At 44.6% G+C, this 19176-nt stretch overlaps 2 protein-coding genes across 3 annotated transcripts in view; both read right to left on the bottom strand.

The window, feature by feature from the left end:
- LOC311232183 (myosin-10) overlaps positions 1–19176 on the bottom strand; it is a 91524-nt gene that overhangs the window by 71710 nt on the left and 638 nt on the right. Inside the window, exons 2-10 of one of the 2 annotated variants that reach the window (XM_084318881.1) lie at positions 14786–14878; positions 12883–12946; positions 11717–11815; positions 10102–10245; positions 9358–9453; positions 5124–5242; positions 3030–3182; positions 1786–1959; positions 1339–1512 (exon numbers count right to left, since the gene is read on the bottom strand). In XM_084318881.1, the coding sequence (XP_084175007.1) occupies positions 1339–1512; positions 1786–1959; positions 3030–3182; positions 5124–5242; positions 9358–9453; positions 10102–10147 (762 nt within the window). In that variant the 5' untranslated portion in view covers positions 10148–10245; positions 11717–11815; positions 12883–12946; positions 14786–14878. Of the gene's footprint in view, positions 1–1338; positions 1513–1785; positions 1960–3029; positions 3183–5123; positions 5243–9357; positions 9454–10101; positions 10246–11716; positions 11816–12882; positions 12947–14785; positions 14879–19176 lie in introns of those variants that run through there. The other variant, XR_014619927.1, reaches the window with a different exon arrangement.
- Positions 11709–19176, bottom strand: part of LOC311231764 (myosin-10-like) — a gene marked incomplete at its 3' end in the record, with an annotated part of 144919 nt that continues 137451 nt past the window's right edge. Inside the window, exons 7-8 of the mRNA XM_084318387.1 lie at positions 14782–14878; positions 11709–11815 (exon numbers count right to left, since the gene is read on the bottom strand). Coding sequence (XP_084174513.1) covers positions 11709–11815; positions 14782–14878 — 204 coding nt within the window. The remainder of the gene's footprint in view (positions 11816–14781; positions 14879–19176) is intronic.

Genomic DNA, 19176 nt, shown 5'->3' with positions numbered 1-19176 from the left:
CACCCCCAATCGTAACACAGACGGTGTGCTGACTTCTTTTTGCAACTTTACAGATCTATTTTTGAGTCAAGCACCCCGTGACTACACTTTGGATGTGCGTGAGTCTTTTCTACTGTTTAATGACAAGGCCCACATAATGGTGAGCAGATGTGTTGCCCGGCAGCAAAGCACTCCGCTCGGACAAAACCCGCTCCTCTAACTATTAACGCAACGCCACAGACGCGGCCCGGGGCCTCCGATAAATCAAACCTGATTCTAATATTTCGTCGGAATGCGCCACAGGGGCGAGGCTGTGCGTCATTGTCTCGACTGTAATAAATCTCCGCCAAAGAATCGTGGTTTTTCCCTTTTTGACTTTGGGAGAATTTCAAGAGAATCAGGTGATTTTTGAAAGACCGCAGGAAAGGAAGCAAAGGAAGTGGAAAGTATAGTCGTGAGGACTTGAAATGGAGCGACGGTGTCAGTGTGTCTGGGCTTGTCGTCATGGAAGTGAAAACGACGGCGGGATGGCAAGACATTTAGCAGATGGCTGCTAACCAAATGGATTGATAGAGTAATGAGCCAAAACAAGCACCATCATAATAGCATCATAATGGCTCCTTGTCCCCAAAGGACACGGCTGGGGGAAACATTTTAAATGTCAGCTATGTGTGGGATGAGAAAACGCTGTGGATGCAGAATGACGTGGGCAAACTGCTGCTTGGGAGACTGCTTTAGGTGGAGAGGTAATTAAACAGAATAATAATAATTAAGCCTGTCCCCGACTAAGTATTTGTATAGTCTACTTTGATTGGCCTAAATTTGCCGATAGTCGACTGGTAGTATGGTAGAATGCAAATGAAATTTCATTCCATTTGGGCTGTGGGGGGTGCTTAATGTGTGAAGAAGTCGACTGAAGGCTTCTTGTCCTCTGCGAAAGCATAGACAAGAAAGCATAGAATTGAAAATGGGGGACCCTGATGTAAACAAGACGAAAGTCTTTCTCTGGTCTGCATCCCCTTAACAATTGTGTGTATTGAGCCGTACTGTATTGTACCCATTCTGCAATCTGTTAAATAAAGTTTTCATTAATTCATTCATTCATGCAATTGGTCCACTGATGGATACATCTTGATATGTCTAGTGTGTGAAATCCTCTTTCAGAGCCTCTGTGCCCGTTTTCTTAGGCAGTTAGCCTCGCTGGTATGTGTGCCATTAGCGTTAGCCACGCTTCTAGGCCTCTTTGCTTTTGGAAAGAATGATTTATAAAAAAGAATAATAATAATAATAATAATAATAAAAAATAATTATAATCTTAAAAAAAATTAAAACAGAATAATAATACTACACAGAGCGTACCCTGCCAGCATAGTGGATGATGCAGAAGTCAGCTTTGTCCTTGAGCTTCTGGGGCTTCTGGAACTTGGTGTGCGTCCCCTGCTCCTGACTCAGCTTGTCCACGAACGTCTTGTCGGTGGCTTTAGGAAACCAACACTCCTCATCCAGCAGAGCCAGCACGCCTGGAGGGTTGGCCTGGAGAGGGAGAGAGAGGGAGGGAGGGAGGGAGAGAGAGAGAGAGGGAGAGGGAGAGAGAGAAACAGATGAATACACAGGTGTGGCAGAGAGAGAGATGAGAGAGAGAGAAACATACAGATGAATACACAGGTGTGGCAGAGAGAGATAGATGAGGGAGGGAGAGAGAAGAGAGAGAGAGAGAGAGAGAGAGAGAGAGAGAGAGAGAGAGAGAGAGAGAGAGAGAGAGAGAGAGAGAGAGAGAGAGAGAGAGAGAGAGAGAGAGACACTGACCGGCCTCTCGATGAGGTCGATGCAGGGCTGCAGGTCCAGGCCGAAGTCGATGAAGCTCCACTCGATGCCCTCCCTCTGGTACTCCTCCTGCTCCAGCACGAACATGGTGTGGTTGAACAGCTGCTGGAGCTTCTCGTTGGTGTAGTTGATGCACAGCTGCTCAAAGGAGTTGAGCTACATGGAAGACAAAACACAGAATTCATCAGCAGTGTATACATATAGAGGACGTTCATAAACCTTAAGGAAATCCAGGATCTGGAGATTGAGAAAAACCAACAGAGTTTTTCTTTGGTGTTTTAAACAGTTTTTGAGAGACCTGCCTTTTTATGTGACATATTGTACTTGTTTTTATTGTGTGCTTTTATTAAATTTTTATGTTTTATCTTATGGTTTATCTTATGTTGTGGACTTGTACAGCACTTTGGTCAACTTTGTTGTTTTTAAATGTGCTTTATAAATAAAGTGGATTGGATTGGAACATCGTAACTATCGAGACCAAAAAGACAACAATAACAACGATGCCTTAGTCAAATATAAACTGTGAAAACAAAGTTATATTCAGCTACGACTGAGTCGTTTTGGATCAAAGAGCTTTTGTATCAAACAGTAAGCCAAAACAATATACCCAAGGGGATCAATAAGGGAATATCTTATCTTATGGAATGGACTCATTCATATAGAGCTTTTATTCAAAGCACTTTACAACTTATGCCTCACATTCACCCATTACCAGACGACCGCTCTACCTCCTGAGCCACTGTTGCCGCTCCACGTTTGGCTTAAATAAAAGCAGATAATCTTGCCAGTACAAAGCTGACTCCGAGGCATTTGGCAGGGAATTGAACAGCTGTCAGAGAACAGCGGGTGAGCTGGGATTTCAGCAGGAGTTCTTTAGAGCTATTAACAAACATATTTATGTAAACAAAGGCTGGACCCGGTTCAGGCTCAGCCTGGAGACCATTACATTCAATAAACAAAAAAACTCCAAAAGAAAAAAAGCTATTTTCAGACTTGACCAATGACAAGTTACACAAGTTCAAGTTCAAGTTCCAGACTTGGCCAATGGCAAGTTACACAAGTTCGAGTTCCAGCAAAAACAACAAGAACAAGAGTAACTAACTCAGATATTATTATACCTCATTCAATGCAAAATATGATAATGTGTGTGTTCTTTTTATTATGTATTTGATCTGATGCTATGTATTAAAATCCTCATCATTCCTCAACCATATAATATACTGTACCTGGAAGATCTCAAAGCCAGCGATGTCCAGGATGCCGATGAAGGAGGCCCCCTGCCGCTTGGTCCTGTCCAGAGCCTTGTTGATGCGGTGGACCAGCCAGCGGAACAGACGCTCATATGTGGCTTTAGCCAGGGCCTCCACGGCGAAGTCAGCCTGGAGAGAGAGAGAGAGGGGGGGGGGGGGGGGGGGGGGGGAATGTAGATAGACAGATAGAGACAAGAGATATGAGGAGGAATATAATAGATAGAGAGAGAGAGAAAGAGAGAGGGGAAGAGGAGGAAGAATTGTAGACAGACAGAGAGAGACAGAGAGACAAGAGATGAGGAGGAATATAAGAGAGAGAGAGAGAGAGAGAGCGAGAGAGAGAGAGAGAGAGAGAGAGAGAGAGAGAGAGAGGAAGAGGTGGAAGAATGTAGATAGACAGATAGAGACAAGATATATGAGGAGGAATACAATAGAGAGAGAGAGACAGGAAGAGGAGGAAGAATGTAGATAGATAGAGATAGAGACAAGAGATATGAGGAGGAATATAATTGATAGAGCGATAAAAAGAGAGAGGTGGGAGATTAAGTGTTTAAGAAGTATGTAAGACAAATACGATGGAAACAGACAGGTGCCTTCACAATCGACAAACGTGATCTGTGGGTCAGTGTTAAATCGGCACAATTCAGAGACCAAGCCGTCCTTCGGATGAGATGCTAAACCGAGGTCCTGACTGAATCTCGGTCGACTCGTTAAAGAACCCAGGACACCTATCGTAAAGAGTAGGGGGTTCCCCGACGTTCCTGGCCAAATTCCCAATCAGGTCTCTGACATCAAGGCCACCTAATCATCCCTTCCCCTTAATTGGCTGATATCAATCCCTGTCTCCTGAGCCATTCAGCCATTGTGTGTAGTGTGATGTGTGCCTGGTGCCAGTGTATGGCAGCCATTGAGCCTGCGTAGCCCAAGGTTGGGTGCTACCAGTGGTGGTGAAGGAGGCAATTTCCACCCTATATTGTGGGGAGCGCTTTGAGTGTCTAGAAAAGCGCTATATAAATGTAATGAATTATTATTATATCCTGGCTAGTAAATCCAGGACTTGGCAAAGCCAGCCTGCCATTAGTGTTCAAACTACAGGCTCCAGGTCAGGCCTGTATTATTGTAACAGTAATTTGCAATCATACCCACAGTGCTGATATACCATTATGGCCAGAAGTCAACAGCAGAATGTCCTGCCTGTAAGAGTAATGGCTGGGCTAAGGAGAGGTGCTGTAAATTATAACCAGCCACATATTATCTGTAATAAATCAGTTTGCATTCAACTCTGTTGAAACCATGAAGGGCAAAATACAAAATATTCTACTTCTGATAGTGAAACAATTTCTGCGTTTGGCCTTCATTGTTGCATTTTGACTGGAAAATGTGCACGACTCAGCAATAGAAGTGCTGCTAGCAAATCCAACTTGGAGGAGTCAGTTGTTAGGTGGTGAATTAATTCATTAAATCATTTGATAGATCTATTTCCTAGTGTGGTACAACTAGTTTGCTTCAGATTCATATTCAGATTCAGAGTTTTATTTGCCACATGGAAGTAATATAAATCATACAGTTTTCATACAAAAACATAAATCCAGTTCTACCATGGAGCAGGAAGAAGAAAAAATCGTATAATTACCTGCCCCCTATTCCTGAACTAAACAAGTAACACTTGATGGTTGGCGTACAACCTAATTTACACAAAATAATAATTTATACAATATATACAAAGAAACAAACAATTCACAGATTAAACAAGAAAAAAAAGGAAAGAAAGAAAAGAAAATATCTCACTATTCAGATTCATATTTGATAATGACTAAATATATATTTTTTATAATTATCTTTGAATTGACACCCCTATGACACCCATAATTGCATACATACATGTCATACATGTACGATTTGGTTTGTTACCAGATGAGAGCATAACTGACTGAGGGAAGCAACAGTTGTGATTGGAGGATCAAGAAAAGAGGGCAACTAACTAACGAACTAACGAACTAACGAACTAACTAACTAACGAAATAACGAACTAACTAACTAACTAACTAACTAACCAACAACCTAACCTACCTGTTCTTTGGTCTGGGCCTTTTGGACGTAGTCTCTTCCCACTTTGATCCTTGGGGAGAGGATGGCTCTGGTGAACTCCATCACATTCAACCCCAAGAGATGACACAGCTTCTGGGCCGCTGGGAGAGAGGGAGGGGGTGCAAAATGAAGATAAATAATCAAACATGGATCAGGTGAGAAGAATCAGTGAAAATATCATCATCTGTTTGTTTTATTTATCATATGTAAATCAGGGTTCCCACTCTTTTTGAGAAATAATATTCCAGGAATCTTTTTTGACAATCCAGGACAGCACTTGCTCACAAACGGTCTTTACCGGTAGGCCTAGTATCGACACATTTAACCCCAGTTCCTCCTTTTTTAAGGATGCAGGGTTCATGATGACGTGTCTCACGTTCATTACAGGTGACTGCTGCACCCATCACTGCTAACTGTACAATAAGGTCCTCTGGCTTCCTCTTGTTAGCAACAACTCCTGTGTGCCAACAATTCCTCGTAAATGACGTACGTAATTTAACCCTTTCACTACCACACTACCAAATGGTTAACCCTTTCACTGCGACAATACAGAAGGTTAACCCTTTCACTGACACACAACAAATGGTTAACCCTTTCACTACCACACTACATCATGTTAACCCTTTCACTACCACACTACAGACGGTTAACACTTTCACTACCACACTACAGATGGTTAACCCTTTCAATACCACACTACATAAGGTTAACCCTTTCACTACCACACTACAGACGGTTAACCCTTTCACTACCACACTACAGACGGTTAACCCTTTAGCTACCACACTACAGAAGGTTAACCCTTTCACTACCACACTACAGACGGTTAACCCTTTCACTCCCGCACTACATAAGGTTAACCCTTTCACTACCACACTACAGACGGTTAACCCTTTCACTACCACACTACAGACGGTTAACCTTCTGTAGTGTGGTAGTGAAAGGGTTAATAGGGAAGTAGCACCGTGCTGTACATTTCTGTAAAACTCAGATTATGTACTTTTTAGCTGCACAAATTCTTTTGTAGTCATTACTGTTAGGATTTTCCAGCACTTTGAAAACAAGAGGAGAATAAGCATGGGCTTGTCAAATGCCATGGCAGGCCAAAACAAAGAGAGCGTGGGCTACAAATTGGATGGTGCCGCTACGTATAATCCTACCAACAGTCGAGTTTCAAACTAAATACACAACCTAGGATTACATAGGTAATCTGAGTGAGGGGCTAAAATACAATAACATTTCCAGGACAACAACAATTTCCCCCCCCCCCAGGATATTTGGTCATTTTAGAACATTTTCCAGGAAATCCACGAGAGTCCAAAATTCTAAAAAGAGTGGCACTTTCAAGTATTGAATGTGATTTGTTTAAGAATATAGTCACAGACCGATCCATTGACCAACCTCACAGTTGGGTTGAGTTCTGAGTTGGACATTATACGCCTGCTGGATTTTGCCACATACAATTTCCATCAGTGGGACTGTTGGAGACCACAGGAGCTTTGATAGGCAGCCACAGCCAATACAGTATTTCACAATAATCACCCATGAGCAGGCCTCATATTCAACCGTCTAACTATAAAGGAAGGAATATCTGCGTGCGTGCGTGTGTCTGTCCAGTCCTTTGTGAATCTCGAGAACCGCTCATCTGATTTACTTCACTTTTGTTTTGTTACTTTTCCAGATTTTTTTATATTCCATACAGTTTTGCTATATCTGGCCCTCAAAGTTAGCTCAAATGCTCTGGGCAGGGCTTATATTACAAACTAATGTCATATCTCCTGAACGCTTTGTGCAACCACAATTGGTGGACATATATGATGTGTAGTCTGAGTGACCATGACAAATTTGGTGTAATTTGACCAATAGGTGCTGTATCGGCGTTTAAATAGCCATAATGCATGACCATGCATAATCATGTCTGTCATTCACATGTCTTGAGAACTGTTCGTCCGACTTCAGACTCGGTGTGTGTATTGCTGAGGGCCCAAGTAAGTGCAGTGTCCAATGTGAAGTTGATTGGATGCGAGCTCCAGAATCTCCACGATTCTCAACTCCACTCATCTTCACGATTCTCAACTCCACTCGTCTCCACGATTCTCAACTCCACTCGTCTCCACGATTCTCAACTCCACTCATCTCCACGATTCTCAACTCCACTCGTCTCCACGATTCTCAACTCCACTCATCTCCACGATTCTCAACTCCACTCATCTCCACGATTCTCAACTCCAATCATCTCCACGATTCTCAACTCCAATCATCTCCACGATTCTCAACTCCACTCATCTCCACGATTCTCAACTCCACTCGTCTCCACGATTCTCAACTCCACTCATCTCCACGATTCTCAACTCCACTCGTCTCCACGATTCTCAACTCCACTCATCTCCACGATTCTCAACTCCACTCATCTCCACGATTCTCAACAACGCTGCACTCCTGGGGGCCAAGCGACCGGCCTGTTCCGAATGGGCAACACGTTACATACAGTGTGCTCTCAGGACCAACACGTTACATACGGTGTGCTCTCTGGACCAACACGTTACATACAGTGTGCTCTCAGGACCAACACGTTACATACGGTGTGCTCTCTGGACCAACACGTTACATACGGTGTGCTCTCAGGACCAACACGTTACATACGGTGTGCTCTCAGGACCAACACGTTACATACGGTGTGCTCTCAGGACCAACACGTTACATACGGTGTGCTCTCAGGACCAACACGTTACATACGGTGTGCTCTCAGGACCAACACGTTACATACGGTGTGCTCTCAGGACCAACACGTTACATACGGTGTGCTCTCAGGACCAACACGTTACGTACGGGTGTGCCACGCTCTCAGGACCAACACGTTACGTACGGGTGTGCCACGCTCTCCGGACCAACGCGCTTTGGTGCCCAGTTCCAAAAGTTGCAAATATGTGCTTGAAATAATAAATAATCTGCCAGTGCAGTAAACTAATTTGGCTTGGCAAGATTTCTTGAAATAAGAAATAATATATAAAAAATTATATCTAGGGTTCTCTCTAGGTAGATCTCATGATTGGATGAAGTGGGAAGAGATACCAGAGAATGTATCTTCTGTTTACTGCAGAGCGGAGGGACTGGGAGATCCATGTTACTGACCAAACACTCGGAATGTAGGACTGTTTGACACTTATTTTAACAAGAAAATACCACGTACAGCACCTTTAAAAGAAGGGGAGCTAGATCCAGCTGCTTGCTGTGAGCCACGAGTGAAACACAACAGACCAGGAGGTTCGCATTGTTGCACATCACATATAACTGCAGTCTTTAGTGACATGGAGTTTTTTGGGAAAAACCTAAAGGAGATGAAACCCAGAAGCCCCGGTACCGATCAGTCAAGTGAGACCCATTGGGTCCCTGAACGCTGAAAAACATCTGCTTCGTCCCTGGTTCTGCTTTCCACATTTGGGGAATAGCCGGAGAAGCTGCGTCACTGGCATCAGCCGCTACCTCCTCCGTCTCCCCTTGAAGTGCCAGATATGCGGGAGGACCACCACATGTGGCGGAGCCGCGAGGACGCGCTCCACTTCTCTACGGAGTAAATCTTAATAATGATGTTGGTTCAATAGGCAGGTTGACAAGGCCAGCGGGAGAGAGACCGGGGATAATCAGCAGCCTCTCTTCTGCTCCGAGAACGGCGAGTGGAGGGAAGGCAGGAGGAAGAGGAGGAGTTGGGAGGAACCCTTCTGACAAGGGGTTAGAGGACGAGGCCTCGCCTCCCTAGAGATCAGGATTAGTGACCCGGTCACTGGGTCGGCAGGGGGGCGCTGGACCCGGGGTCCTCATACAGGGGGGGACCGTAGGGGTCGGGACGGGGGTGAATCGGGGCTCGGGATATTCCACTATTCCTTAATTTATATTAATTATACTGTCTTACTGATTAATCTAATTTGATTTAATTTAATTATCTTGTTATTCTTGTTATTATTATTATTATTATTATTATTATTATTATTATTATTATTATTATTATTATTATTATTATTATTATTATTATTATTATTATTATTATTGTTGAAGTACTGTCCTGTGATGTCCTGTGTATTATTATTATTACTACTGTATTGTGTTGTCTCTTGTGTGGGAGAAAAAGGAGAAAATAAAGAAAAATTTGATAAAAATAAAATTTAAAAAGGATTAGTGACCCGTGACAGATGTAATGAGAAAGCTCATAGATAGATACCTGTGTTCTCCGGCATGGAGGCTTGGTCCGTGTTCCTCTCCTTCTTGAAGATGACGTTGCCGAACTGAAGCACAGAGGACACCACTTTCAGCATGGCTACAATCAGAAGAGACAAGAGATGAGAGAAGATCCATGTAGATTAAGCCTGGCTCTTGATAATAATAATAATAATAATAATAATAATAATAATAATAATAATAATAATAATAATAATAATAATAATAATAATAATAATAATAATAAACTGTATTTGTATAGCACCTTTCATACAGTAACTGCAGCTCAAAGTGCTTCACAACAGAAAAAGTACATAAAGTACAGACATATAAAATCACAGTTTTTCACATTAGGATCTAACATGCCACTTTGTTTATGGTTTGATTCAGTTTTAAATAGACAATAATAAAAAGAGTAAGATAGAATAGACAGAGTAAAATAGTGCAATAGTGCAGTGCAATAAATAGTAGAATGGAATTGATCAGGGAACCATTTCAGTGGAGGTCTCTGTTGAAAGTAATTTGTTATGACTTTAAGACTTGGCCTAATCCATATGTCGGGGGAAACTAACTAACCCTATCCTTTTTTTTATTTCACAACACTGCTCTGTAACCGTTTTTGCAGCTGCCAGTTTGCATCCCTCTCTCCGCGCAAGCAGTCAATTCAGTTCCACTGGGGAATACAAGATAGCACCGTTGAGACACGCCACATTTCTTTTGTTGCACTTTGTTATCGGAAGCTGCATACCAAGAATCTCCTCGTGGGAGAAGTTCATGATGTGCATCGCATCCATGGTGTCCTGGAAGTTGTCCTTGTCCTGCTGGCCTGGGACGGGGACGTTACCGTTGGACAGGAAGCGGTAATTGTTGAATCCTTCCAACAACAGATCCGCTGTTTAGAGGAATTGAATGCTCAGAATCAGAATGCTCAATGACAATAACACTATGTAACAAACCATCAAATACACTCACAGCACACACATCCACACGCACACACACTCACTTTAAATAAACAACTCACTGTAGCACCCACGTTACCCACTTTAGACACTTTAACACACTTTATATTTATATTATTGGTAAAGAGATTTGCACTACAACTCATACCTCATTGCACCTTACCCTAAGTTGTACCTCATCCCATTTATGCATTGTACTTTATATTGTATTGTATATATGTATATTGAACACTTTTGTTTTGAACACTTTTGTTTACACTTGTTATGTACTTTTTTTTTTTTTTTTTTACTTATCTATTTTATTTTGATCTAGCACACTCTCAGGAGCAGAACAGGAAAAAGCATTTCATATAAAAGTATTCTGTATTTTTGTATGACAACTAATAATGAAACTTGAAAGCAGTATTTAGAGAGGCGGTGCAGTTTCACATTATCTTATATTTCAAGTTGACAGATGATTTTACAACATGCATGTAATGTGTGCCACATATTAGGAAGGCTATTGTGAGTAATGACATGGCCAAAGATAAAACTTAATGTTATTTGCCATAATTGGCTGGAGCCTTTTTCTAAATAATGAATTGATTAATTGATCGTTCTGGACGGGGCAAAAGGAGTCTGGGAAAACTGTCACGACGGCTGTCTCCCTGTGATGTTGGCACTCCTAGAGTAGTGTAGGAACAGGACACCCACTAAAAGGGTTTCAGCCAAGTTACATTACTGGTCAAGTCTATCAGGAAAACAACTACTTATGCAAAATTAACAGCAAAGTATTGTTACTTAAGAGGCAGTAAGACTGAATACTGACAAGGGGAGTAAGGATCATGGACGGTTCTTCAGGTGTTACTCCACTGGATCTTTAACTATGGCAGTCAAGTCAAGTCAAGAGGTTTATTTGTCACGGCATACAAGGCATACAGTGAAATGCGGGTGGTCATGCCCGCAGCGATTGTGCAATAATACAAGTAATAAGAATAAGACATAACAGGTGTATAATGTACATAACGTTTTAAAAAAGCATGGTAAAAGACATGCTAAGGTCCTGCGATAGTGCAATACAGTGTTAACGGATGAGGCACTGGGTCTTATGTACACTACTACTATACAATACTATACTATATACAGTTATACTATATATATCCTTATGCTATCTTGCTATATCCATCTATTACTATACAAGAACCACTCCCGTTTTCTTTTTTTTTAAAGTGACCTTTTCATTGTGTAAAGTGAGTGTGAGCGTGTGCAGCATGTGTGTGTGTGTGTGCTCATGTGTGCTTGTGTGTGGAGAGTTCAGTGTTCAAGACTCTGATGGCAGTCAAGGCCTTTCTCCGGGTACGCCCCCCACATGATACGAGTATTAGTATGTTGTCCTCTGGTACTAGTACTACTACTACTACTCACACGTGAGGTGCTCCCCGGCCCCGGCCAGCAGCTGGTAGAAGAGGTGGAAGGTGCGCTCGTCTTTGGCTTGGCGAATGGCTCTGGACTTCTCCAGCAGGTCTGACACGGCGTGGTCAAGGAAACAGGCCGGGAGGGACAATCCAGGTCCATAGGTCAACAAGAGACTGACAACTCTATTATCAAGTATTTGTTGATTTGGTTTATTTAACATAGAGCCTACATGAAAATTTTTTGCACTAGAAATAACTAATAATAATGAGCTAATTTCATTCTTAATTTCTGGATCTCTACTATGTGTATGTGTGTAGTGTATGTGAAAGTGTTTCTAATGGGTTTATCTTTTGCTGATAATGTAACGATAGCTACATATCACAGCCAACAAAATTGACATTGACTTAGATGAACTAGGCCCCCCCCCCCCCTGGGTGAGTATATCATATCATTTAATTCTATAGTACCTAAACATGAGATCTGGGCCACTAGTTTGTCAAACATTCAACTTGAAGTTGTTGAAATGGTTTATTTATGGGTCTGAACTAGGCCTGTCCCCGACTAAGGATTTGTATAGTCGCATTCCATTTGGGCTGTGGGGGTGCTTAATGTCTGAAGAAGTCGACTGAAGGCTTCTTGTCCTCTGATCTTGATATGTCTAGTGTGTGAAATCCTCTTTCAGTGCCTCTGTGTCCGTTTTCTTAGGCAGTTAGCCTCGTTGGTATGTGCGCCGTTAGCGTTAGCCACGCTTCTAGGCCTCTTTGCTTTTGGAAAGAATGATTAAAAAACCGAAATAATAATAATATAATAAAAAGATTTGGCAGTCGACTACGGCTCCTTTCGATCGATGAGTCGACTATTCGAAGTCAGCCCTAGTCTGAAGACGACTGACTGAAAATAACAAATTGAACGTTTGAAGCATCCAGAGAGCAGGCAGACAAATTGGACCATTTCAGCAACTTCTGGGGTACAAGTTTGACAAACAAGTGGCCCGGATTTAATGTTTAGATATTATACATAATGCGTCTGCATAATTTAAAACGACATATCAACAGCCAGGGACCAGCAAGCGGCCTATCTTTAGCTTCTCCATACAAATCTCAACTATACTGTATATGGCGAATGTAAGGTTGGCTGCAAGCAACAACAACAACAACAACAACAAAAAAAGATACAAGTTTCAATGTTGGCCCCGACGATGTATCCAGTGACATCAAAATTAATCCGGATGAATTTCCCCTGTAGATACAGTGACAGAAAAGGAGACAAGGATATTCAAGAAAGATCCAACACAGGACATTCAGAGACACATGAATCTTCTGGTTTAAAAAAAAAATAATAATCATTTTACTTTAGGCTACTTCCACTCAGAGCATCCTAATTCAAAATTAATGAGCTGTGATCTGAAGTTAAAGCTTGTGACCGGAGCGGTAAATCTTGGAACAGTGCTCTTATTCTTGGAAGATCCACACGGAGACCTGAGCTCTGGGGATACGAACGGCCGGCCAGAGGCTCCGACAGGTCCGCTTCTGATCACCAAGTAGAGACCCGCTATCTGTTTCGCACGCATAGACTTAAGGGGACATGATCCTAAAATGGTGGTGGAAAGGGATTTTCTCATTACAGACCAAAAACGGAGATAACATCTGGAGAGATGGCCTTCCATGGTCTTAAAGAGGGAGCTGTGCTAAAGTCAACATTTTAACCCTTTCACTACCACACTACAGAAGGTTGACCTTTCACTACCACACTAGTACAGACGGATTGTCGTGTGACAGTGAAAAGGTTAACCTTCTGTGGTGTGGTAGTGAAAGGGTTAACCTTCTGTAGTGTGGTAGTGAAAGGGTTAACCCTTTGTCGTGTGACAGTGAAAGGGTTAACCTTATGTAGTGTGGCAGTGAAAGGGTTAACCTTCTGTAGTGTGGTAGTGAAAGGGTTATCCCTGTTGTGTGACAGTGAAAGGGTTAACCTTCTGTAGTGTGGTAGTGAAAGGGTTAACCCTTTGTCGTGTGACAGTGAAAGGGTTAACCTTATGTAGTGTGGCAGTGAAAGGGTTATCCCTGTCATGTGACAGTGAAAGGGTTAACCTTCTGTAGTGTGGTAGTGAAAGGGTTTAAGGAGCAGTGTAGTAAGGAAATATACGTTTTTGGTTTAGAAGCAACAATGTTTATATCGGGACTCCAAATAGCTTACTTTCCTCAACAACAATGCTACCATGAATGCCCTTTAAATCGGCAGTGGTGATTTAGGTGACAGTGGCTCAGGAGGTAGAACGGCCGTCTGGTAATCGGAAAGGTTCCAAGTTCGATTCCTGCTCCTCCCAGCAAACGTGTCAAAATGTCCTTGAGCAGGACACTTAACCCCTAATTGCTCCTGATGAACCACCTTGCATGGTTGCCTCCGCTGTCAGTGTGTGAATGTGTGAGTGAATGGGTGAATGTGAGGAACAAAATTGTAAAGCGCTTTGGATACCAAAATGCATCATGACAATAACACTCCATCTCTCTCGCTCTCGCTCTCTCTCTCTCTCTCTCTCTCTCTCTCTCTCTCTCTCTCAACCCCCTCTCATCCAGTCAGGTCCTCTCCATCTCAAGTCATCAGACCACCCCTTGGCGTTGACGGCTACAATCTGCCCTGAAGTTCTGGTGTCGAGTGGCGCGGCTTCTCAGGTTCTGAACCAAGATATCAGAGGTGTTATTAATGACTTGCAGATGGCTCTGTCCAGCTGGAATGGCCCCCTGTGTCATTACGTGTGACTGTATAATCAAATTCCTTTCCTCTCAATTCCCTCCTTACTTATATTCAAAAAGCTTGGAAGAATTTTGTCCTGGGAGACAGGCCGGCTGAATCGCACTCATGTCCGATTATCTGGCTTTAGGAAGGCAAACCTTAACCCTTTCACTACCACACGACAACCCTTTCACAACACCACACTACAGAAGGTTAACCCATACCCATCTGTAGTGTGGTAGTGAAAGGGTTAAGGCGAGTCAAACACACGGCACTAGACATGTTGGGGTCTGCGTGACAGAACGCGATCCCACGCCACGATTCAACGAGGTGCTTATTTTTACTCACGAAACGCGAGGAGTTGTCGTTTTTCACCGTCTTGGCGTTCCCGAAAGACTCCAGGATGGGGTTGGCTTGTAGGAGCTGACGTTCCAATTCACCCTGAGAAAAACCAACAAAAAAAAACAATGTTATGTTAAAGCAACGTATTGTGTAGCTTGAAAAGAGTAGCTTGTCAGATAATACATTTGTCAAATCAATCACGAATCACATGCAGATAATGTTTAGAACAGACGACTGTTTATATTCGTATGTGCTGTAAACGGGACCTCCTGTGTTTCCCCTTAACCCTTTCACCGTCGGTTGTGTGATAGTAAAGGATCGTGTGGTTAACCCTTTCTGTCGTATGGCAGTGAAAGGGTTAAAAGGTACATTTCACCGTGAAAGGCGAAGAAGAAGAGGACAGCCGTCTCGTGACAGTATCATGTTCCTACAATAACTTAAGAGGCTCTCTGCTCAAATCCCCTGAATAAAGCTGAAAGCGAGTGTGTGACTGAATAACGGAGCCACAGAGACAAAAACGTGCAAAAATAGCTAGTTATTATGAATATTTTATACATGGAGTCCATCCTAACATGCATTGTAGCCACACGCCACCTTCATTATGACCCCTTTTACACCCGGCAAGCAACGAGAAACCCATTCCCCACTCAGGCCAACACAGTCCATATCGGTCAGAAGCATGGAGCTTGAATGAATAGACAGGGCCTTTCCTATAGGTTGTCATGGTGATGATTTACTTTCACACCCAGAACGGCTTCCATAGGTTTCTGATAATGCTGTGACGGGAACGAGATCGATATCCATGGCGACATTAATACGTCTATTGGTCAACATGCCCAGCCTAGTAATCATTTAAGAATTGTTCATATTTGAGATCAGGATTGGCCGGTCAATCAATTCAAATCCTACTGGCTTACAGTAAGACAGATGGGGATGGTGACAGGGAGAAGGGAAGACAGACAGGGATGGTGACAGGGAGGAGGGAAGACAGACAGGGAGAAGGGAAGACAGACAGGGATGGTGACAGGGAGAAGGGAAGAGACAGGGATGGTGACAGGGAGAAGGGAAGAGACAGGGATGGTGACAGGGAGGAGGAAAGACAGACAGGGAGAAGGGAAGACAGACAGGGAGAAGGGAAGACAGACAGGGAGAAGGGAAGACAGACAGGGAGAAGGGAAGAGACAGGGATGGTGACAGGGAGGAGGAAAGACAGACAGGGAGAAGGGAAGACAGACAGGGAGAAGGGAAGACAGACAGGGAGAAGGGAAGCGAGACAGGGAGAAGGGAAGAGAGACAGGGAGAAGGGAAGAGAGACAGGGAGAAGGGAAGACAGACAGGGAGAAGGGAAGCGAGACAGGGAGAAGGGAAGAGAGACAGGGAGAAGGGAAGAGAGACAGGGAGAAGGGAAGACAGACAGGGAGGAGGGAAGAGAGACAGGGATGGTGACAGGGAGGAGGGAAGACAGACAGGGAGAAGGGAAGAGAGACAGGGAGAAGGGAAGAGAGACAGGGAGAAGGGAAGACAGACAGGGAGAAGGGAAGACAGACAGGGAGGAGGGAAGACAGACAGGGAGGAGGGAAGACAGACAGGGAGAAGGGAAGACAGAGGGAAACAAATACAGTATCTGCTTTCTCCAAATAAATCAGAGCTGACGGTGGCAGATGTGGGCCGTTGTATTATGTGTGACGAGCCTGTTTCCTGCCGTATGGAAAGCTGTCGTGGTGCGTCAGTGGTGCGTCAGTGCTCCAAAGAGGGCTCCAATAATGCATATGGCGGTGCTCACGCACACCACGACTCCAAAATATCCAAAACCATCTGGATTATGTCCTCCAGTTCCTCATCAATGTCACCCTGTCATTGATATCCGTCAAAGAAGATCTATCAACAATAAAAAAAAAAAATATATATATATATCTGACCCAGAAGACCAAACAGGTGTCTCAAACTACTGAACCTGTGTTTATTGTAAAACGCGGACCTTAAATGAAATCTGATTAGACCTTTGAGCGTCCTTCCTTGCAGATGCTTGGCTCCGCTGGGTGCAGCTGTGTTACGTCTGGGGGCTTTTATGATGTGTGTAAATATCTGCGGGGCAGCGGGCCGCGCCGCTTCACCGAGAGGCTAACGAGGCCGCGGCTCAGCGCACGTCACGCTGATTGAGATGGAAATGAGACGGATTTGTTTTTAGCGCGGTGGCACAAGCCAGAGACCAACTCCACCAGCCTATCAGGGAGAATCTGTCCACTTGGTAAAAGGTTCCACTAATAAGGGAGTTGGGGGGGGGGGGGGGGGGGGGGGGGGGGGGGAGGGGGGGGGTGGAGGGGGGGGGGGGGGGGGGGGTTGGAGAGAGAGAGGAGAAGAGGAGAGAGAGAGAGAAGAAGAGGAGAGAGAGAGAGAGAGATACTGGGTTCTATTATACCCATTGTCACGCCTGAATAAATAGGTGATCTGTGCACATGTTTGGACAGGTGGTGCCCGTTACATTCCGTCCAGGGCCACAGTGTTGAACGAGTCACGACCAGGGAATCATCCATAGAATAACACTCACTTCTCTGGCCGTATTTGTCTTGTGTGACTATAATAAAGAGAGTAGTATTAGACTATAATAAAGAGAGTAGTATTTTGACTATAATAAAGAGAGTAGTATTTTCCCGCTGCATCAAAGCGAGCCGCACACTGGCGCTCTGAGGACGAGGGAACCCTGTGGGATGAGTTAAGAGAACTCGGCGTTGCGCTTGGGACGTGAGAAGTACAATGTGGTCTTTGGCTGGATGGCATGACGGGGCTGCTTTTAAGTGAGTGCTCGTGCCGCTGGGGGGGGGGGGGTCTAACAATCCTGCGGCTCCCTCTCCAAACCAATCGGAGCTGTGGCAGAGCCCCACCGAGGTCAGACAGTTCCACCCTCCAAGCCCCTGTCTCTGCTCCCACAGAGCTGTGGCAGAGCCCCCTCCAAGCCCCTGTCTCTGCTCCTACAGAGCTGTGGCAGAGCCCCCTCCAAGCCCCTGGTTCTGCTCCCACAGAGCTGTGGCAGAGCCCCCTCCAAGCCCCTGTCTCTGCTCCCACAGAGCTGTGGCAGAGCCCCCTCCTCCAAGCCCCTGTCTTGCTCCCACAGAGCTGTGGCAGAGCCCCCTCCAAGCCCCTGGTTCTGCTCCCACAGAGCTGTGGCAGAGCCCCCTCCAAGCCCCTGGTTCTGCTCACCACAGAGCTGTGGCAGAGCCCCACCCGAGGTCAGACAGTTCCACCCTTCAAGCCCCTGTTTCCACTCGTGCGGGCACTGTGGCGCAACCGGAGCGGCTAACTTCATCCATTGGCAACCTCTCTACTCGCTCGACTCGTTGACTGGCACGAGCAGAAACAAAGAGCAGATTACGAACAGGCACAGGGGTCAATTTAGCGGCGTAAGAAGTTGACCCACATTCCTCTCGCAGAGCGAGTATGTCAGGCATTTGACAAGTGGCCAGAGAGAGCGGCATCCACTTCAGAAGGCTAATCACCGTGGGGCTACGTGGACTCTGGAAGACGTCAGGCTTCGACGGAGGAATCATCAAAATGTCAAGAGCGTTGAGAGTCAACACTGCATATAAATAGATGAGGTCCTCGCAGGTGGACCCGGATTCATCGATTATGCTCGTGGGCAGATCTTCATGATCAATATCGATTTACTAGTGTGAGACACGTGAATCGAGTGCAAATAGAGACACACTGCTGGGAGAGAAGGGGACACTGGCCACCTGTAGCCTGTCCAGGAGTGGGGTCAGGAGGGGGGAGTGGAGCCATCGACTCCTAGGTGTGAGATTTAAGATATTGTCTTGGACTCAGACAATCATCATATATTTTCTCTCTCTTTCATGACCTCCATCTTCAGAAACGGTATTGTAGCTTCGTGGGCTTTCAACCTCATTTGTTATATCATGAGTGCCGGCTCTTTGGCAGGACATGGGACCCTAAGCGTTAGGACTGATTGAGGAGAGAGGGCAAAAGAGGATCAGTAAAAAGAAACACTAAACCTTCCGAGGCACGAGCCCAGTCGGGGATGTGTGCTGCTCCGTGCTCACTGATCAACATCTGCTCTACAGATCGCCGGGGGCCCGACGGACGTTACATGTCGCTGTGTTCACACGCTACACATTACGCAGAATGCTACTTGGAAATGGTACAGATCACTGTCTGCTGTTTGAGGAAAAGGAACAGAAACAAACCAAATAAGTGTGCCCCTTTAAGGCGCCCCTTTAAGTAATTTAGAGACGAAATGGCTTGAAACCTCATCAGTGGCCACTGGCCAGCGAACCACTTTAATCCTACTTAGCTACAATATAGGTGAAATATCCCACCGTGTAAGTAACTGATACATGAAGATGATTTGATCCCCAGACTTCATTCCTGTTGGGGTGGAGCGG

The sequence above is a fragment of the Notolepis coatsorum genome (genome assembly GCF_963971535.1).
Source record: "Notolepis coatsorum genome assembly, chromosome: 7".
Lineage (NCBI taxonomy): Eukaryota > Metazoa > Chordata > Actinopteri > Aulopiformes > Paralepididae > Notolepis > Notolepis coatsorum.
The sequence above is the reverse complement of the archived record's forward strand: the minus strand, read 5'-3'. Positions and strand labels throughout refer to the sequence as shown.